General features: G+C 46.3%; 1 protein-coding gene across 1 annotated transcript in view; it reads left to right on the top strand.

Moving 5' to 3' along the window:
* UVRAG (UV radiation resistance associated) overlaps positions 1 to 22607 on the top strand; it is a 727264-nt gene that overhangs the window by 673226 nt on the left and 31431 nt on the right. Inside the window, exon 14 of the mRNA XM_069640056.1 lies at positions 11904 to 11995. Coding sequence (XP_069496157.1) covers positions 11904 to 11995 — 92 coding nt within the window. The remainder of the gene's footprint in view (positions 1 to 11903; positions 11996 to 22607) is intronic.

Raw genomic sequence — 22607 nt, 5'->3', positions numbered from 1 at the left:
GGCCTTGCCAGCTATGTCTGGGGGTAGGTAATCTGTTGGGACAAGTTGGAGGCTGGCTTTGAGTGAGGATGTTATGGTCGGCACACTTATTAAGCGTGCGTTCCCCCTGAGGCATCATGGCGCTAAAGGAGAGAGGTCAGCGTACCCAACAAGATCTAAAACAGGTACGTTTTCAATGCTTTTCTAAAAGCAAGGTGGTTCACCGAATTTTTCAGATGGAGCTGCAGGCCATTCCAATATCTGGCTGTTGCGACAGAGAAAGCACGTCCACCAAATACGTGAGCGCTTAAATACAGGAACGGCAAGTAGACCAGCTGTTTCTGAACTCAGACATAACGGGAGATAACTTGTGAACCTGGCGCACAAATATTCAGCCCCTTTGGCATGCAAGGCCCGATGCACCAAGCATAGTCTTAAAAACAATGCGCTGGGAAACAGGGAGCCAGTGCAAGGAACGCAGCACCAGGTATATGTGAGCACCATAGGGAGAACCAGTGGGAACTCGAGCAGCCATTGAAGCCGCTGAATGAGTCCCTTTGGTTGAGCTAAGTCGAGGGAATTACAATAGTCTAAGCGACTAAGCACAAGGGCAGCCACAACTGGAGGATGAAGATAAGGAATCAGAAGAAGGACTTTCCTAAGAATTCTTAAATGGAAATGACCTGCTATGCAAACAACAGAAAACTGGGACTCCATAGAAAGAGAAGCCGAGGTTATTACCCCCAAATTCCTCACCTTATTGACTGGGATAGGAAGCGGACCCAGAGAAAAAGGCCAGAAAGAAGACACCCAAAGTGAAGGATTGGGAGGGGATTCCCACCACCAGCACCTCCGTCTTGTCCCTGTTCAACTTCAGCCAGTTGCAGTTCATCTAGTCTCCCACCGCTGCCAGACATTCCTGCAGGCACACGACATCCCAATCTGATCAAGATCTGAGTGTCTTCGGCGTACGAGTAACATCTGATGCCGAAGGAGCGGATGAGATACACAAAAGGCCATTTGTACAACATGCTGTACAACATGGGGTTGTCAGCATGGCAAGTGCCTGGGCTGAAGAAACACAATGTCTGTGCAGACCATTCAAGGTGGAAGGAGGGTTTGTTTGTTATGAGCTATAAATGAGGTGGATACATTTGAGATGTTCGTGTGATAGAGGGGAGCATTTGAAAGGATGTTTGTATGGGTGGTGTTGCTGAGTGTGAATGGGTATTTGTAAATGATGGCAGTGCCACCACCTGTTTTGTAAGGCTGATCGCTGTGGTGGATGAGATAGTTGTTTGTGGGGCACATGTCAGGATGATGGGTGTGTGGTGGGGTTTCAGCGATGTCTCTGGGAAAGAGAATGTGTTTGGTGATAAAGTCAAAGATTTTGTGTGTGTGCAGATTCAGAGTGGCAGTGAGTATGCAGTGCGATAGTAACCTAACTCTCACAAGGAGATGGGCAACCCCTCACTCGGTGGAAGGTAAAGCCATTCCTTCCACTGTAGTGGAAAGTGGAAGTTAAGAGGGCCCACATTACTGGCCCCTTCTCAAATGACCATCTTTATATGGACTGTTCTTTTTTGCCTCACCCCATGCTTGCCAGATTTTCACTTTGTTTCAGACCTGAAGTCAATAATACAACGGAGAAGAGAACAGCAGAAGTAGCACAACCCATTGGTGTGCCACCCTGTCTGTGTTAAAGCGCTGGACTGACCCAGGGAGCGTGCACCAATAGAGGATGAGCCAGAGAGCCTAAACTGCTGACTGATATGCCGCACACTTCTCCTCAGTGCAAGCAAGTGGCTGCGGACACCCAAATCCCTAACAAAAGATGACTTACTTCCCTGGGGGGAATCCACGCCAGGGCCCAAACATGAACGCAGTCTGTCTTTGCTATATCATGGTGCCCCACATGAAGAAAAGGGGCACAGTTTAACCTGCCATTTGAAATCTTCTCTTTATATATTACCGCTCTAGCAGGGTAGTCCGAGCCAGATTACCAACCATAGGATGGACAGTGGAATAAAAAAACAGGAAATATGAAGATGTGACTTATTCTGGCAATATCATAGGCGGTGGTGTCGGACCAAGAGAACAGCAGGAGGAAGTATAGTGGACAACAGCCTGGTGCCAAATTATAGAAAAAGTGAGGTATTGGTTGGTGAGTGCAAGCGGTATTGCGTTGCTGTGTGAGTGTGAGAGAGACTAGTAAGTGAGATGAGTGTAGGTGGTTAATGTGAAGTGCTTGTGAGAGTGAAAGGTGTTTGATGAGATGGTTTGGAGTAGGGGTAATAGTCTGTGAAGAGGTAGTAGTAACATCGAAGAGTGGACGCAGTAGTAGAGTGAGAGACAACAGAGACAGTAGGAAAGGAGTAGGAGAGTAGAGAAAAGAGAATAGGATACAAAGCCATGAAAAGGAACATCAGGGCGTGATGGGAAAGAGACTCAGTCGGTCAGAGTGTCAGTAAGGCACATCCTCATGTCGATGCTAGCAACTTGATAGTTAGGGCAAGCTTTAAGTGCCTGAGGGAGGCTAGATGGTTAAGGTGATTGCCTTTAGGGTCTCCCAAACAGTACTGGTCAGTATTTGCTAGATACTAACCCAGGGTTGGGGTGGAAAATGCTAAAACTAGACGAGAGAGGTGAAGAACGGCCCAAATTCTGTTCTGATTTACTTAATAAAAACACTTGAACCATCTCTGGGAGTTGAGCTATTCTTTCGAGCGATCAGTGACAGCAGGTGTATGTGAATATTTGGCTCAGTGGAGTGAGACGTGCAGGAATTTGATTGGTATGTGTGCTTTGTCATTTTTGTGGCAACCAGGTGTTCATAGGGGCACAGAAAGATCTAGAGAAAGATATATGCTCTTTCAACCCTGAGCGACTGAACGATCATGGGAAGTAGTGTATATTCCCAAAGTGACCCAGATGTAGTGCAACAGGAAACTGATCAAAACAGGGAATAACAAGGAAGTCCCAAGTCTTTCTCAAGCTGCAGGATCACAGGATGGGGAAAGGAGCTGCAGACAGGATTGTTCAGGGGGTTTCCAATATGCAAGATGGTGCATTGGGAAGGTTTGGGGGAGAAGATTCTTACCCTACATGCAAGGGATGAGAGCATGAAACTGTTTGTTTCCATTTACATGTCTGACATGGAGAAATCGGGAATATCCTGCTACCAATGGTGTTGAAGTCATTTCTCTAGTGCCAGGTCTAGGATTAGGTCATGGGTAGACTAGTAGGTGCTTAGAGAGCAGGCCATTTTAAGGACATGGTTATTGCTCAGTAGGTTGTTTGAGGCTTAATTTGACCCAAAGATCTGCAGGATAAACATGAGCATTATGCTATGGATTTCTAGACATCCAGGTGGCATGTGATGCAGTGAATAGGCAAGCTGTCGGAAAAACGAATGAAATGAAAAGTCAATAGAATATAGTTTTAAACTATTCCAAAAAGACTTGCTGATAAATAGAACTGTATTAAAAATTCTAGAGCAAAATGACCTGCAGCAACTGTATGTATTAGCCCCAATATTCCTCTTTGTATTCCATACAATCTGATCTGGCAGTGCTTCCATTTTTTTACCATAACGTATATACATTTCTGAGGCTTGTGGAATCTGCTTAAATCACATGCTGTGCATAGGCTGACATCTAGTGGAAGCAGCGGAGTATTACAGTTTGTTTTTCGAAACTCAAAAAGGGGCGTCGAACAAGGGCGTGCCAGTAATACTATCCCTAGTGTGACGTCCACTGTACCCATGATCCCTAATGCGTGTCGGACCCTCAGATTGTTTTTTTCCACCATACTTGTCGGAAGCATAGTTGAGGAGTTCCCTGGCTTTCAGCCATTTATCATAAAATAACCTAAAATTACCGTTCCTCAAATCCCATGTTGAGATTCCGTAGATCGACGCCGGTACTGGAAAACGAACAGATGTCGAGACTGCACGACGGACTTTGGGCCTCGGATGGCCTCTGGCCTCGGCCCTGCAAGTAGGGAGAGTGGGGGGGGGGCTACTCACACTCATTTATTTTCCTACATACACTCGCCCGCTGCCATATATTAACATATGGAGAGTACTCCATTTAAGTTCTGCCGCAAGTGCAACCGCAAGTTTCCTTGGGTAGCTAAGCATGACACCTGTAATCTGTGCCTGCCTAGGGACCACCCCGAAGCAAACTGCAGAGCGTGTAAGCTCTTTAAAGCTAAAACACTTAAGGACCGCTCCACCAAACATTGGGCCCATTACGCCAGGAAGCTCGAGGCCATGGACGCTGTGGGTTCCTTCAGTGATGGCAGCAACGCCACCGTATAGTACGGCGAGGGCACAGGGGTTTCGTTAGACACCCTAGCGCAAGCCCCGACCTTGGAGGACTGTCCGGCAGGCCAGTTATGGGGACTACACCCGGCAGCAAGAGCACTACCCACACACCTTCATCTAAGCACACTAACCCCACCCGAGACTAGACATGCGTATCTAGTGATCGGCAGAGAATGGCACAAAGAGAGCGGTCCGCAGAATCGGTGTCCTCTGGGCTCTCCAGATCAAGGTCACCCCATGACACGCAGCAACCATCTTTGATTGCTAAGAGTGCCACGCTACCTAACGTCAGAGGTATGGTCGTCAGAAGACTAATCCGACATCTCCCTCCAAACAACAGTACATTCAAAGTTGACTCTGGCAGTTCGTCCTACGTCTGCTTCTGAGTCTCGAAGTCCCTCCTCTAAAACTACAGAACATCTTGTACTCCCCTCCGAATCTCGACGCCAGGCACCGAAAGATTCAGGGAAAGCCAAGGAGTCAGGGAAACATGCCTCTACACACGGAAAAGGGGACAAACCGAAAAAAGCTTCTGAACACCAAGTCCAGAAGGAGAAACACATCTTCTGAAAAGTCCAAGACCCCTGACCCTGTCACTAGGCCCAAAGTTGTCCCTCCCACTCCACATGATATGGGAATAGAAGAACCACCACAGCAGGAAGTGATCATTCCCAGTTCCAAAGAATGGAGCTCTGAAGACATAGACAGGGTGATGAGGCGGATGTCTTTTATAGCAATTTTTATGAGAAAACTCCTGATTACTTCCGAAGCTATCAGAATACCCCTGCTACCTCTACTCCTTCCGGATCCAAAGACCCTCAACCTCCTAGTAAAAAAACCCTGTACTGAGACTCCAGGTCAGGGCCTGATTTCAGACCCACTCACCAATGAACCTTATCAGTATGTTGAAGATCCAGACATACAAACACTGGACGACCAGGCAGATCCAGACATACAAACACTGGACGACCAAGCAGGGGTGGAATATTATGGAGACGATGAGGACCCGGATGAGGAGGAGGAAGACGAGGCAGCGGCCTATAGTCTCGACTCCCCTATTCCCAAGGACCCACCGGTGAATGACGCGCCTGTGGACAATCAACCATTACTGAACGAGGTCTTAGCTAGAGCTGCAGACCACTTTCAGATAGACACACAAGGGGCTCAAGAAGAGATGGACTTTGCAGAGCAAATTATGGGGGATAAAAAAATCCATTGCCCAAGCCATACCAATTCTGAAGTCTATTCAACGCAAAATTGACCCCGCTCTACACACCCCTAATCTTACCCGGGCAGTTAACCCAAGAATAGAGAAATTATTCAGGGCTGCCCCCTCCGACCCACTTTATATAAGGGGTCAGCTTAAAACCGACTCATTGGTGGTTACAACCACCAGGAAAAGGGCAGGGACACCTCTAGCATCCTCTGAAGCTCCCCCAGACAAAGAGAGCAAAAAGATATATGGACTAGGAAGGAAAGTGGCTTCCACTTCCGCTTACCAGGCAAGAATTGCTAATACTACCACTCTGCTGGCAAGTTACAACTGTCACCAATGGGAACAGGTAGCTGCCCTCATTGCCTCCGCGCCTGAACCTCTAAAAGGCCAGTTGGGCCAGATTGCGTCGGAAGGGAGATCGGTGTCCGGATACATTCTCAAGGCGACTTTTGACGCAGCAGACAATGCAGGCCGGCTTATCGCAGAGAGCAACAGTCATCAAGAGACACGCTTGGCTGAGGCAGTCAGAGTTTAAACCCGAGACCCAAGCCACACTCATCGACATTCCGGTGGAAACGAATGTCTTGTTTGGGAAAGCGGTGGAGGAGGCACTCAAAACAGCCAAAGACGAATATGATACCCTAAAGTCCCTTGGACAGTTAACTAATAAACCCACAAACCAACGAGGGAATAATAATTGTTGTTGCTCTCGTGGCCAAAATTCCCAGAGAAGGTCTAATTAATTTCAAGGGCAAGGAGCATCGTGGGGGGCAACCAACAAGCTTCACAGGGTTTCACCAGAGGTCAAAAGAGGTGTCGTGTTAGGGGGAGAGGCAGCCCAGGTAGAGGCGCTACACCCCCCAACAAACAGTGACATTCCGCTCCGGGTCCCTTCCCATGCATCCCCAGTAGGAGGGGGGGGTGCATTTTCACCTTCACTCACACATGGGAAGAGATCACCTCGTACAGATGGGCGCTGTCCACAGTGTCTGCAGGATACTGTATCGCACTGTTGGAATGCACCCGAAACCATCCTCCAAGACAGAAAATACGCTCTTTGGAGCACCAAAGAATCCTCCTCGAGGAGATCGTCATTCTTCTTGCAAAGGACGCGATTAAACTCGTGCCGGGCAACCAAGTAAACAAGGGTATTTATTAACTTACTTCCTTGTGCCATAAAAACATCTAACAATGCACCCACTAGTAGACTTATGCCCTGCAAACAAGTATGTCAAGCCTCAAACATTTTGCATGAATACACTCCAAGAGGTAATCCCCCTACTAAAAAGAGATTACATGGCAACATTGGACATGAAAGATGCCTATTTTCATATTTCCATGTTCCCAGTGCACAGAAAATTCTTGCGCTTCAAGGTGGACAGTCAGCACTACCAGTTCAAGGTGCTGCCCTTCGGTATAGCCTCGGCTCCAAGGGTATTCACCAAGGTACTGTTGGTGGTGGCGGTGCACCTACGCAGGGAGGCAATCCCAGTGTACCCTTACCTGGACGACTGGCTCATCACGGGGGAAACCACTGTAATTTGCAGAGCCAACATTCAAAGAACGATCGACCTCCTCTTCGAATTGGGTTTCTCTATCAACGAGAAAAAATCAAGCCTGGTGCCAAGTACCTCCAAATAGTTCCTAGGAGCTGTCCTAGGCACTCAAGAGGGGTTGGCCTTTCCATCAGAGGAAAGAATTTGGAATCTATTACTGCAAATTCCTCAATATCAGCCCGGTCACCAGATAAGGGTTCGCAAAGCGATGTGTTTGCTAGGTATGATGGCATCATGCATTTACCTGGTTCCTCACGCGCGCCTGGGCATGCGACCCATGCAGTAATGGTTGGCAAAACAGTGGTCTCAGGCAAGTGGTCAGTGGGACAATCTAGTGGTCGATTCGCCAACACTAGTACAGAGTCTTCGCTGGTGGACAAGAGAGAACCTTTCAATGGGGAAACCCTTTTACGATCCAGAAATGCAGGCCGTAGTCGCGACAGACGGGTCCCTGTCAGGGTCGGGAGCACACCTCCTTCACCACACAGCTCAGGGCCTCTGGTCTTACACAGTGGCCAAGAATCACATCAACCTGCTAGAGCTTCTGGCAGTCTTCAGAACGCTTCGAGCGTTTGAACCCCACCTATTGAACCTGTCAGTGCAGATCCTAACTGACAGCACGATCGTGATGTTTTACATAAACAAACAGGGGGGCACTCGTTCGCCAAATCTCTCCAGGCTTGCCCAGAAAATTTAGATATGGGCACTCAGACGGAACCTTTACCTGTCGTCTCAACATATTCCAGGAGATCTCAATTCACTAGCAGACACCTTGAGCAGAGACCCCCCCTCCCAGAGGAACACGAATGGTGTCTACACAAAGAGGTCGTAGAAGACCTCTTCTCACAGTGGGGTTTCCCCACTATAGACCTATTCGCCACAAGCAAACAGACAATGCCCCGGATTCGCATCCAGGTTCCCCCAGCCAGGCTCCAGGGGGAACGCCCCATGGATGAACTGGTCAGGGATGTTTGCCTATGCTTTTCCACCAACCCCTCTGATGAGGAAGGTGGTCAACAAGATAAACAGGGAATCGATGACGCTCATCCTAGTTGCTCCCATGTGGGCGAGACAACCGTGGTTCCCGCACCTGCGCAACCTGGTGGTGTGCGAACCCTTCAGACTCCCGTGCTGGCACAACCTACTCTCCCAGCACGGAGGACAAACAGCGCATCCTCAACCCAACTCAATGAACTTGGCAGAATGGCTCCTGAAGTCAGAGTTTGGACATCTCAATTTGCCACAGAGATGCATGGATATCTTAAAAGAATCAAGGAAACCAAACATAAGACATTGTTACTTTGATAAGTGGAAAAGATTCGTTGTTTGGTGCTAGAATAAACAAATCAACCCAGTTGATTGCACTCCTTCCAATATTGTCACCCACATGCTCCACTTACTGGATGCAGGGTTGGTATTTAATTCACTCAAGGTACACCTGGCAGCGCTGTCAGCCTACACCACCTCCCATAACAAGGTGTCATGGTGGAAAGTACCAGTTGTCAAAGCCTTTATGGAAGGGGTGAAGAGACTCCACCCTCCAATTTCCAACCCACCTCCAGGGTGGGACCTTAATGTGGTGCTTGGTAAACTCATGGGACCCCCTTTGAACCCATGTATAAAGCTAGTCTCAAACACCAGACTTGACTGCCTTCTTAGTAGCCATTACATCCATAAGAAGGGTCAGTGAAATTCATGCTCTCAGTGCAGGATCCTTTCTTTTCTGTTCATAAGGATAAACTGGTTCTACAAACTCACCCTAGGTTCTCACCTAAGTTCATTTCAAAATTCCATGTTAACCAGTCCATTGAGCTACCGGCCTTCTTCCAAGAACCCAAAAGCTCTGCTGAGGTGAAACTACACTCACTAGATGTGCGAAGAGCGGTCCTCTTCTACGTAGACAAGACCAGACCACTAAGAAAGACAGATCAACTGTTTGTCTCCGTAGCTACAGGCAGAGAAGGAGATTGCGTCTCTAAAGGTGCCATCTCAAAATGGATAGTCAAATGTATCCAGCTGTGTTACTCCCTTTCAGATAAAACTCTGCCTTTTACGCCAGGGGCCTACACTACAAGAGGCACCGGGGCCACTCTGGCTTTCATTGCAAATGTACCCCTTGACATCATTTGCAAAGCAGCTATATGGAGCTCTATTCACACTTTTACTCAGCACTACTGCATTGATGCTCATTCCAAGACAGATACTCAAGTGGGATAAGCGGTTCTAAAAGATTTGTTCGCTCATGACCCTTCTCATATCCCACCTCCTTCTTCTAACACTGCTTGCTAACATATGCACAGCATGTGATCTAAGCAGATTCCACATGCCTCAGAAGGGATACATTACTCACCGTAATCATATTTCTGATGCTGTATCTGCTTAGATTCACATGCGCCCGCCCTTCCTCCCCTCTGAGAGAAGACGCATGGATGCTTGTAGTCTTATCTATCTGCTTGGATACTCCGTACTCGCGCTACTCCTCATGCTACCTCATGTCAGAAAAATTACAATCTGAGGGTCATACATGCTTGAGGGATCATGGGTTCAGTGGACGTCACACTAGGGATAGTATTACTGGCATGCCCTAGTTCGACGCCTCTTTTCGAGTTTCGAAAAAGACTGTAATACTCTGCAGCTTCCACTAGATTTCGGCCTATGCACAGCATGTGAATCTGAGCAGATACAAGCATCAGAAATACGATTACAGCGAGTAATGTATCCCGTAGCATCTCCTGCTTGGACTAGAAATGTAAGTTAATGACTATATATATATATATATATATATATATATCAGGACATGCTGTATTTTGCAGCACAAACCATGTAGAACTATTTAATTATTTTTTTATTTAGACAGGCAATTGGATCCCAGTACTGATTAGGCATAAGTGTTGGGTTCTAATTGGTATATTTCTATGATCTATCCCTCTTCTTTTGAAATTACTAATGACTATAGCCACAGACCGCATCCGGAAATCTTTAAATAATCGCCAGAGGGCATCTGAGTGGATCCAGTGTAACTCGGTCATGTAAAATTGGGGACGGGGGTGATGTCATTCATCTGAAACCCCCCTCCAACCCCTGCGTTGATTTAATCTTCTATGCCATTAGACTCCATAAGAACTGGCAAGTTGTTTTTTCTTCTTTTGCCTACATTGCCTTATTGCCTGTAAAGGGCTTGTGAATATAGCCTTGCAGAAGCTTAAAGCACCATATTATTTTGGGCACAATCTTGGCCACCACCTCCTCATTGTGCCAAACAGAGCAGCTAATAGCCATAAAGGAGTGCACCAAACGAGCTGGTCACAGGCAGTTGGTTGCACAACACATTGGCAGTGCAAGTAGATTCCACAGGTCTGTTCTGCTCGCAGCCCAGAGTCCAATGAGCCACCTAAGTGCTTCTGATTAAATAGTGTAAAGCACGTGAGCCTGTGGAGTGGAAGGAATCATTCTATATACACACAGCAGACCCTGGTGTAAGTCCCTGCAGAGCAATTCTTCATGGTCAGTCTTCTGGCACACGTTACCTCGTGCACTGCTACATAGCCCTCTAAAGTGGGCACTGGTGTCCACTTCTAATGGATTACTTCCTCCCACAGATTCCTTATCTATGATATCCTACGCACAGCACAGCTGCTCTTTGGAAACCTTGCCACCAGGGGTCGCAGCATGGCTCCACATCGGACATGTCAGGGCCAGTATATCTTGAGGCGCGGTGCCGCGTTACCTTTGTTCCTTTTTTCCACATACTGCTCACTTTAAGAACACGCTCTTCATTTTTTTATTTTTCCATTAGAAGAACAAAAAAACGTTCCTCTTGGTAATGTTCTTTCTAATCGGTGTTCCTTCCACGGATTCCTCATTGCCCAATCTACCTGCCCCTCTTGGTAGATAGCCAGTTCTGGTGTCCCTCCGTGTCAGAGTGCTAATGAAAAGGGGTGGAACTGGGTTCACAGGGTGCGACGGGTGTTGGACAGAGCCACGCTGCACCCCGTGGTGGCAGAAAGGTTTCCAAAGAACAGCTGCGCTCTAGTTAGGATATCAAATATGAGGAATCTGTGGGAACAACATCCATCAGAAAGAACATTAGCGAGAATTAAGTCATTTGTTCTTCTGCGTCTCCACTGAGGCCATGGCTGATTCAATCAGTGGTGCCAAGCTTGTCTCCAAGTGAATGCCCAACACCCCCAGGCGTGGGACCTGCTGCACTTAATACAAGAATGCCATCAGGATACATGCATTTGCCATCTTTCAACAGTGTGTTCTGTCTCTCTGTTCTCTGAGTGTATGTTAGTAGAGTTGCCAAAGCGTGGTCCTGATCCTAATGCTGAGCATCTCGCTACCAGCCTCAAAGACTATAATCGATTAAATACTTCACTTGAGTTTGTTTTCTTGGTTCTTTACCTTTCCCTTCTGATGAGTTTTCAGACTTCTACTATCCTCTGTTTGAGGCAAGTTTCAAGTGATAATCTGTTAGCAAATACAATTGTAAAACCCATCATTGCCAGTAAGGCGGCAACGTTTTGCCTCACTTAGTAGGCACCAATGATCTGTGTCTTAGATAGACAGTTCATGCCTCTTTAGTCTTTGTTGGAACCTCGGATTTCATTTTATCTTCATAATTGGTTTTCATACTTTTTTTAAAATATTATATTCTGCAAACATCATTTTTCGTTTTTGTGTATTCCATGGTACCTATTGATATGAAATTTTACTGTGATGTCTTCCATCCTATACATTGCAATGAACTATGCACATGCTTCTTAATCAGTATACTAGAAGTCACCATAACCTACTTGCATAACATATTTGTTTTGTCTTCCAGCTTCGATATCAGCATGGACTGGGCACTCCAGATCTACGGCAAACACTTCCCAATTTAAAAAACTTTATGGAGCATGGTTTAATGGTTAGATGGTAAGTGGTTCGCGTAAAACCCCTAACTATTAAATTATAAATTAATAGGAACTAATGATGGGGCATAACCATATTCCAAATCGTGTAAATTGGGACACTGATGCAGAATTTTAGATCCAAATATATTTGAGGCTTGTGGATCTGCTTAGAATTGCACGCTTTGCATAGGCCAAAATCTAGCGGTAGGCGTGGAGTATTGCACATGAGGTTTTTGAAGTTCGAAAAGAGACATTGATTGTGAATGTTTGCAATCTTATCCCTAGTGTGACGTCGACTTGACCTCTGATCCCTCACGTGTCGAGGTCCCTCAGGTTATTCCTTTCTGCCATCGCAGTTAGACATGTTCTCATGGAGTCCTGTAGCTATGCTACTTTTATGTTATAACTTTTTTCAATATTTCGACAGTTACTTCTCGACAGATGACCAACTCGACTGCCAAAACAGACAATCTTTCCGGCGACTGACTTTGGCCTACATCTGGCTTCGGTCTAGCAGTATGGATAGTGGGGGGACCGATTCCTTTTTAACAAAGATTGCATACCTCTATTTCTTAAATTTACTGCTTCTGTCTTGCTGCACTTAATATTTACATACACCATAGAGCGAACTCCATTTAAATTCTCTCCTAACTGCAACAGGAAATATCTGTGGAAGGACACTCAAGTGTGTAACCACTGCCTTCCTTGATCAGCAAGAGATCTGTTGTGCTTTCTGTAAACGTTTTAGGCCTAAAAGCCAAAAGGCGCGTCGAACGAAGCAGCGAGTGGCACATGCTGATGGCAGAGTCATAAACCGCCGCCGGTCTCTGAGTCTGATCCAGAAGGCCAGGGCAGTGAAGGCTCCTCTTTGGAGCCCGAAGACATCACAAGGGAACCATCAGGTTCCTGCGTGTCGGTCCCCGGCCCAAAAGGCAGTCGCATTGTGCGGCTATGGGGAGAGCCTCTGGCGATAAGGACGCACACCCAAATAGATAACCCCAGGCAGCTCTTAGACAGAACCGTTGAAAGAAGGCCACAGGCTGTACCGCGTATACCACAAGGTAATAAAGAACAATCGGCAGCTATAGGCGTGCGTAAAACTCACTCGACGGATGATTCGGAGGCACCGAAATATCCATCGAAAAAGAAAAAGGTCACATTTTGATCGAAAAACACAAAAGGTCACGTTATCATGAATCTCACAAGAGGTTCACCAGTATGACGAGGACCATTCCCCTCTATCCCAATTTCTTCACAAGAATAAAAGACCAAAGGAAGACGCAGGCAATTGTTTCCCTTAGCAGAGACACTGAAGACAGGTACTTTGACAAAAGTACCCTTTGAGGAAACCATGGACAAAGTTTCTTTGTTTGTCGATTTTTATAAACAAATTTCCCATTTGTCAGAAAACATTAGACCCGAAAATGTTGCAACCCTTCGAAGCAGTTCAATCACAGCACCTTCCTTCGCCCACTTAAACATCCACACATACACCCATGGATACTTCCTATTTCTCCCTATAAGGGGATAATCTGCCAGATCACGTCATATGGTATGCAGACCAAGACAACCCTAGTCAAGACCCTGATGAGTTTTACCAGGATGGTCCGGATGTCACAATCATTGAGACCCAAGATGTTGCAGCACCTGACAGTGGACTGTGAGAAACCAGATGGTGTCTCAACCGCTGGTCCCTGGGGATCTCTCTCGCAGGCGGCCTGGGCATGGCCATCTCCTTTGGATCCAGACCCTGGGAGTGGACTAGTATGGGTGGATCACCTGGGTGAAGGGTCTTCGGAGAGTGGGGTGAGGCAGCCGATGATGAGACGTGGTATTCCCCGCTATTTTGTTTATCTAACCCATCCTAGTTTTAGGATTCTCCGAGGTCCCATCTGCCCCCCCCCTTTTTTTACTCAAACACTGGGACGAGGGTGACTGAGAGTAACAACATTAACTTTCACACATCGTACTGGACATGTCCCGCTAATCGGGTCAGTTAAAGTCAGGCACTTGATTCTAAATGCATACACCTGATACCAATTAGCTCTACTCACACGATTAAAAGGCAGAACCTAGAGAGACACTCTGAGCAAGGCAGAACACGAGTACAAGCTTAGCTTCCGAGACAAAGGCATACCTACCGGAGCAGAGCGACGGTCCAAGGGATGAGATCAGTGGGCCCAAGAGTTCTCTACTGGGGGTCGTTGCCTCTGACAGTCCGCGAAAGACATGTGGAGAAGGCCTGATCCCGCATAAGAGGGCTGCATTGTATTTCAAGGACGCTCGTGACCCTGCCGGGTGAACGGCAGAGTTGGGAAGACGAGGCCAAGCCTGTGGTACTAACCTTGACCTGTGAATTGGAAATCGTAAAACCAAGAAAGAGACGCACACAGCCCGTGAGTTGGCTAGCGACCTGAGAGACCAGTGTGTGTTAAAGTTGGAAGTAGCAGCATTATATTGCAAGTGAATGCTGTACGTGTGTGAATGACACCAGAATAAAGGCAGACCTGTGAATGAACTTTGATGTAAGGACATCTATGAAATCAGCGATACTAAGTAACTAAGCGGTCCGGTGAAAGGAAGCAGCCCACTCGAAACTCTCTGTGAAATGTACATTGTTTAAAGCGATAAAGCGAATGAACAGCAAAGTGAAGTAAGCAAAATGAACTCCTAGAGTAGGGGAGAGTGAGAGTCAAACTGTTAACTTTGAGTCAAAGTGTTCCTGTGGTGTTCTGTAAAGAAAGCCACGCACATTCGAAAGTCTTAGACATCCAAATGTGGTACGAGCTCGATAGAGGGAGACCCGAAGTGTAATAAGCTTGGGGAAGGGAGCCCCCTTGCAAGTTTGTTGAACTTTGTTGTGAGAGGTCTGAGCCTGACAGAGGGGGACCTACGTGAACTGTGTGGTGGAAGCTCTGAACCCGACGCAGGTAGACCTATGTGAACCTTTTGTTAAAACATTAAACCCAAGTCAGGAAAAGAGACTTTAGCGTGGAAAGCCAGGCGGGCCTCGATCCGCGCCTTGTAACTGTTTGTGTTGAAAACCAAGCCACAGTCCGTCATCCTGCCTACAGGGACAGCCTTACTCCATGAGGTCTAAAGTGCAGAAGTGAGCTGGTTCAACCACATTTATTCTTTTAAACACTGATTTTTCCTTTGCATTCACTTCTCCTTTATGCACCTTTTGTACACGAGACCGGGCAGGCATTAGGTTTTGTTAGTATAGGCCAGGGTCAGACTGGGACAAGAAATAGGCCCGGACACCCAAAAAAAAGTGGCCCACCCCTCGCCTCAAAAAAGTGGCCCACCACTCGCCTCACGACCCTTGACCTCTGATGACATTACCGGAAGTGATGTCATTTGACCCCACCCGAAAGTAACATCCTGGGAAACGATGAAACATGACCTTTCACCTCTTGACAAAACAGGAATTGGCATCAAATAGCATTGTTCCTAAGTACACCACGAAAAATATGGTTATGATTTCACTAATGTGATCTACATTTCAAACAAGAATGGATCACCATATGTATCATTAATATTTGTATTTATAGATCCATATTGTCAAATTACTGTAAATGCAAGCAGACGACCAAGGCCAAATGATATGTTATTGTATAGCACTTACGCTTATGCTCTTTTTAATAGAACAAATATGCCTGCAATATCACCCAGCCTGTGTTGGTACTCATTTATCGACCCAAGAAGGATGAAAGGCTGAGATGGCCTTGCTGGGATTCGAACCTGCAGATCCCTGGCCCCTTTGCCAACTTTGCAATGAACCTTTGGTGACTAACTAACCAAACCCACTGTACCATAAATGCGTTTCTGTCCGGCTGCACTCTTTCGTTATAACCCACAACCGTGAAATCTGTGCGCTTCCCAGCATTTATTGCTTCTCTCAATACCGAGACTGGGCAAAATATTTCTAAAACATAAAAAGGAAATGCTGCCGGTTTAAAGGTCCCCCTGGCGGAAGATATACTGTAAACTGTTCGTGTCCACACCAACAGTTAATCCAATCCTTTGCGCGCCGCATTCAAAACATACTCCCCCAGCAATTCATAAAATAATGCCCTTTCATAACTCTCATGCCCCTTCTGAATTGCACCCAACAGCATGGTCTTCAATTGGCACTTCAGTAATTCTTGCTCCTATCAAAGTGCCAAGGACGAGTATGCTCGTCCTTTTTGCATAGACTTGCATAATAGCCTGGCACTTAAGGCCCTGCCAAAAGTAAACTACGCTTCTCCTAATGCAAAATTAATCCACACTCGCTATCTTTATAAACAACTGCCGGACCTGCTTCTTTGTCAGCTGTAAAAGCTCCCCCAGCCATAGAGGTTATGTCACTCGCCACCATTTTCCTTGCACCAAAGCGCCACAAATTAAAATTGTGATCTGTTACTATACCCGTTCGTTACCAAACCAATTTGAGCACATATAGCGCAAACATGCCCTGACAGACAGTGCAATGCGTGTTATAATACCCAGCTATGCCTAAGCACCCAGTACCCTGGAAAATCTGTATGTCCAGATAATTTACCCTTCACGCTCTCTCGAGTGCAACTATACATACAACGTGCGTGGGAGCACTACATCATCAACAGACCACGACACAAGCAAGCAGTAAAGAAAAGCACTACTGGAATCTGACAGAGCAAGCACAAACAAGGCTGTGACAATGGAAAAAGACAGCGGCGCAGAAGTGTGCATAGAAGAGTAGTCAGCACCACAAACCCAACAAAATTAGGGCCGCCCACGGATAGAGCCCCCTCTCTGCTGACAAACGTTTATAGGCGTGTAACATTGTCAAATATAAACGCCCCTCATAGCCAGTAACATAATAACAGTAGGAACCGAACTAGGATTGTCCCTAGCATGGGGCTCTTGCTATTAAGGACAAGAGTGCATGCTTTTACCATGTAACCCGTATATTTACTTTCCCTTTCCTTGATACATAATCAAGAAAAACGTTTTCCTCTCAGAAACATATTTTCAGATTGCGTTGAGGTCCCTCAAAAGAGAACACACATTTGCAATAACATTGTCTTATTCGGTCATCTTTGGATGAGATGTCCTTGTGCAAATAGAACAAAGGATACATTCCTCGCAACCTCTACCTGCTTTATCCAGCCAACAAGGGCACGAAAGCCCCAATACACACACTGCAGTGTGTGTACCGGTCAGCAAGAGGAACTGTAGCCACTCCATCCGCCGTACCAACAGGCAAATCCAGAACATCACGCACACTCTATGGAAAGAGCACATGGTGCTCCAACCGGTCCGCGCTTAACCAGCAGCAAAACGGTAATTTACTGTGCAAAACGAACGTTGAAGGCCCCATTACTTTCACAAAAACATTCCTGTCCGGTTTGTGTATTTGCAAGCACAGACTGGCAGTCCATTGCTGCAGCCACCCAGGCGTAAGGGATATTCATCTCACTTAGGGGCGGCTGCCATAAGGTTTGGCCCTTGCAATTCATGTTGGAACAAGACGAAATGCCCGGGCAATTGTGTCATCCAATGCACTGTTGCAGCGGCAGCTAATGTAAATGTCTAGTATAGCAGCGGTCTCTTGGCTCTACACATGAGTGCAGGCATTACCAGAAGTTGGGCTTCGGTACCTTTGGGATGCACATAAAAGAAAAGTAGGAGTGAGTTACATTTTGAAACCGCAAGCACTCAACCCGCTGAGCTATCTTTTCCAGCACTGCCCACCTGGTCCCTCAGCAAACCCTACCATGGCGATGCACTAAAGCATAATCTCACACTCAATGAACCATCCTGAATCCGTACGTTAACAAAAACCCTGCCATTTACAACGTGTCTGTTCTGGTAAATGACCATTAGCTAACCACGGCCGCACAAGAAAAAAGGGCAGCATATATGATATGGCATTTACAATGCGCTTATACACAAGTGTTTCAAGGCGCGAATTAATGGAGTTTAGCTAGCCAGCAGCTGCACCAAGAAAAGACAGGCTTGGTGTACCTCATATTATATTTTTAGAACCCAACCTTACTGATATTGCCTAGCGCTGAGCTGAGGCCTGCTCAGTCTTCCAGCAGTCCCTCCATCGTAGTCACCACTTCCTTCCTTGGAGTCCAAATCTGCTCTCAGTCAGCATGTGCTGGGGTATGGTGGCCGCACCCTGACCCAGCCCATTATGCTCGTGGGACATCCACATTGCGCACGTGATTGGCTGCCTCAGCCTGTTGCTACAGCAACACAGCCACACAGCCCCCCTGGACCTGCCCCGAGACGACGGAGCTCAAGTCAGGAGTCAGGCAGGCTGCAGCCACGGGCCAGCCCCTCCCCCCACCCCAGGTAGCTTTCACGCCTGCAAAAGCAAACATGGACTGGACTCGAGGCTCACAAGCTCAGCCTCAGCTCACACGACTGACCCACCCCCACCCCACCATTTGTTGTTCTTAAGGGAGCCGGAGCAGGGGTAGGCCGGGGCTGCCTGCCTCCTGGCTGGCGCCACGGAGGTGACACTTCCAGCACGGCCTCTATTGTGTTGCATTCATTCATAAAAGCAAAGTAAACACTTAGAAACTAAATGTTTACTTTCTTTGATGAATGTGCAGTGTACACGCATGAATACATCCATCTGCGTGCCACTGCGCAGCGACGGCATGGCAGGCAACATCATTTATAAAATAAAACCGGCCCCAGAAGGGGCATATGAAACCGGCCCAGCCATTCCCAGGCCAAAGTATTTCGGCCACTGGCCGATCGGCCGACAGGCCAATCCGCCCCTGGTATAGGCCATTTTGATTTGACGGACTTCACTATGACTTTATTTATTATTTGATAGTCGAGACTACTTCCATCTTAGTTAGAGGGCAAAGTAGGAGTTTCTCCCGCCCCAACAACTTCAATAAATGTTTTACAAAGTGTACCCATTGTGGCATACTTGTGTTACCCTGCCTCCCCTACAAGACCTACATCCCCTATTGATGATCAGTTGTTGTACAACGATTTAGTTCAAAGTGGTGCTCATGATTTTCACATCCACACTACAGAAAAACTAGGTAATAGCACTGACTTTATAGAAGACCTTAACGAAAAGAAGGCAGTAAGCCAAGCCATTCCCTTGCTACAATGTATTAAAAAGAGAACTAGCCGTTCTTTCTACACCATCACTTACTAGGGCAGTCAATCCAAAAATAGAAAAAATATTCAAGCCCTCGCCTCAGACCTATTATACATTAGGGGACATGTAAAACTTGACTCCCTCGTAGTCACCACTACCAGAAAGGGAAAACAATTGCTACTTCACAAAATGCTCCAGGTACATTTATTACAGACAAGTCTTATGGTTTACACGTGTTTCAGACCTTGGCCTTTCTCAAAACCGGACATGTGCTAAATCTTTCTGTATACAACAGTGGTAGTGTATGGTACAAAGTAATCAAGTACACAAGAAGAACTAGTTATGAGTCCGAGTTGCAGAGTGACTCTCCCTAATACGCCAATCACCACTACCAGAAAGAGAGCTGGTGATCCACTCTCGACTTCAGAAGCACCCCCTAATAAAGGGTGCAAGTGCTTAACTAACGTTGAGCAAATGCATAACTACCTCTGGGACGTGCATAACCCAAATAGCAATCAAAACCACATTGCTTGCCAGTTACAACAATACTCAATGGGATGAGGTGCTGAAACACCCTGACTCACTGCCTGAACCTGCTAAGTCACACTGAATCTAAATCTCGTCAGAAAGGAATCAAATGGCACACAACATACTTAAGGAATGTCTTATACTCAGCTGGCACTTCAGGGAGAGGCATTGCTTAGGTAACCCTACTATAAAAGACACCTATGGCTCAGTGATTCCGGGTTTAAACCCGAAACCCAAGCAGCACCAATCAACATGCAAATTGTTGATGCAGTCCCGTTCTGTAAGACAGTTAATGACCAACTTGAGACTGCAAAAAAGGAACACGAGACAATAAAAACCTTAGCACAAATCACCAATAAACTGTGTTCAAAGGGGTGTCTTCAACATGTGGTATACTTTTCCTAGCCAAGGGTTCAATACATCCAACCATGATTTTGGGCGTCTGGCTCCTCTTTCTACAATCCCCAAACTCAATCTTTCTCCTATCAGTCCAACCAACAGAAGGGGTTTCGCAGCAGGAAATGACGAGGCAGGGTTGCAGCCTCTAGAGGCACAGCTGCCCCCGTCCAACAAACGATGTTCCAATTCATCTTTCCTGCCATGCATCCCCAGTCTGGGACACTATTCACCCAGCAATGAGAAGGGATAGCTTCAGATTGCTAGGTGGTAAAAGGGTACTCGTAGAGTTCATAGAATCACCACGCCACCACCGTCCTTGTGCAAGAAGAATGTCTTTGGAACATTTCCTAATCCTACAGGTGGAGATTCAATGCTACTGGAAAAAGGAGCAATAGAGCTGGTACCACCTCTCAAAGTATTTATTCAGTGTTCTTGTTCCAAAGAAAGATCTAACAATGCGCCTGGTTCTGGACCTGCACCCTGCACACACACATATCAAGCCTCAAAAATTCAGGATGACTACGTTACAGGAGGTAATTCCCCTGTTTAAACAGTGGGATTAGACGGCAACATTGGACATGAAAGGTGCATACTTTCATATTTCAATGTTGCCAGTGCACAAAATATACCCAAGATTCAAAGTGGAGGACAAGCACTACCAATTCAAGGTGCTACCATTCGGTATAGCCTCAGTATTTACAAAGGTCCTATCGGTAGTAATCGCTCACTTGCGAAGGCAGTCCATTCCAGTAAACCCTTACTTAGACAACTGGTTAATGACAGAAGGAACACCTCAAATGTGTCAGTAGAACATCCAGAAAACAGTCGACCTACTGTTCCAATTAGGATTCTTCAACGAAAGGGTACAAAACATTTTATTTCAAACCCCTCGGTACATCGCCGGTCTCCAGGTAGCAGTGCGAAAAGCAATGCGCCTTTTCGGAAGGTTGGCTTCCTGTATTTATCTAATGCCACTCGCCCGACTGCAAATGCGTACAATGCAAGAGTGGTTGGTGAAGGAATGGTTGTAAGCAAGCGGTCTATGGGACGATCTAGTGGTGGTTTCGCAACCTCTGGTTCAATCGATCCAGTGGTGGTCCAAGGACAAAAAAGGGAAAAGCTTTCAACACACCAGCTCAGCTATGAAAGCCAATCTCACAAACAGATGCATTCCTAAAAGGGTAGGGAATACATTTTCTCGATCACACTGCACACGGGCTGTGGGCATAATCCTTAAGTAAAAAACATATACTTCTGGATCTACGGGCAGTATTCCTAGCATTTCAAGCTTTCAAACTACAGCTTATAGATGAGAAAATCCCTATCCTGACACAGCATCACAGCCATGTATTGTATAAACAAACAGGGGGGAAATCATTCTTCAGGGCTATCCAAACTAGCCCAGCACATTTGGCTGTGGGCACTAAAACACATGTTTCTCCTTGCACAACATGTTCCAGGGGAACTCAATTCACTGACCGACGTTCTAAGCAGAAGTGCAGTGTTGCCCTCAGAACACGGATGGCAACTAAACAGACCTGCTACATAAGGTCTTCTCATACTGGCGGTTCCCAGAAATAGACCTCTTTGCTACTCAAGAGAAAGCACAATGCCTACACAACTCGCCCTTATTTCTCCAGAAAGGATCCAAGGGGTTACTAATGAGTTGGTCAGGGAAATTTGCAGATATTCCAGCCCTCTCCCCACCCATCTGACACCGCTCTTCATCAAGATAGTCCACAAGCTACACTGGGAAAAAGTAACACTTACTCTGATAAATCCAATATGAGCACGACGAACATGGTTCTCACACCTACAAATGATGTCCCTGTGTCCTCCCATCAAACTACCATGTCCATCCAACATGTCACAGAATCAAGGCACAACACTCCACTCGTGCCCTCTGACATTGGACTTAGCAGCCTGGCTCTTGAGGTCATAGAATGTGGCCACTTATATTTAGACCAAATATGCGTGGACCTTCTAAAGCCAAAAAGAAGACCCTGTTATTTTTACAAATGGAAGCGTTTTGTGTCATGGTGCAAAGCACGTTCACTCCAATTAAATGCTTGCCTTCAAATATAGTACACTATCTACTATGTTTTAGACTCGGGCTTAGTCTTCAACTCATTAAAAGTACACCTAGCTGCTATCTCAGCATACACCACTTCGCAAAACAAGGTTTTGTGTTAAAGTGCCTGTAATTAAAGCATTTATGGAGGGAGTAAAAACATGATATCGTCCAATTTCTAATCCTACTCTAGGATGGTACCTAAATATTGTGCTTCGTTTTATGGGTGCCCCTTTCAAGGCTATGCACAAAGCCAGTCTTAAACATCTCACTTATAAAACAGTTTTTCTTGTGGCGGTTACATCTATTAGAAGGGTCAGTGAACTGCAAGCACTATCAGTACAAGATCCCTTTGTTTTTTTATCCACAAAGACAAGGTAGTACTAGGCACACAACCATGTTTTTACCTGAATTTTTCAAAATTCCTTGTGAACCAGTCATAGAACTTCCTGCATGTTTCCAACACTCCAAAAAAACACAGCAGAAGAAAGCTGTTAGACCCTAGACGTAAGAAGGACCGTTATGCATTACCTA

Source organism: Ambystoma mexicanum, chromosome 7q (assembly GCF_040938575.1).
Source record: "Ambystoma mexicanum isolate Mex_15411 chromosome 7q, UKY_AmexF1_1, whole genome shotgun sequence".
Classification (NCBI taxonomy): Eukaryota; Metazoa; Chordata; class Amphibia; order Caudata; family Ambystomatidae; genus Ambystoma; species Ambystoma mexicanum.
The sequence above is the reverse complement of the archived record's forward strand: the minus strand, read 5'-3'. Positions and strand labels throughout refer to the sequence as shown.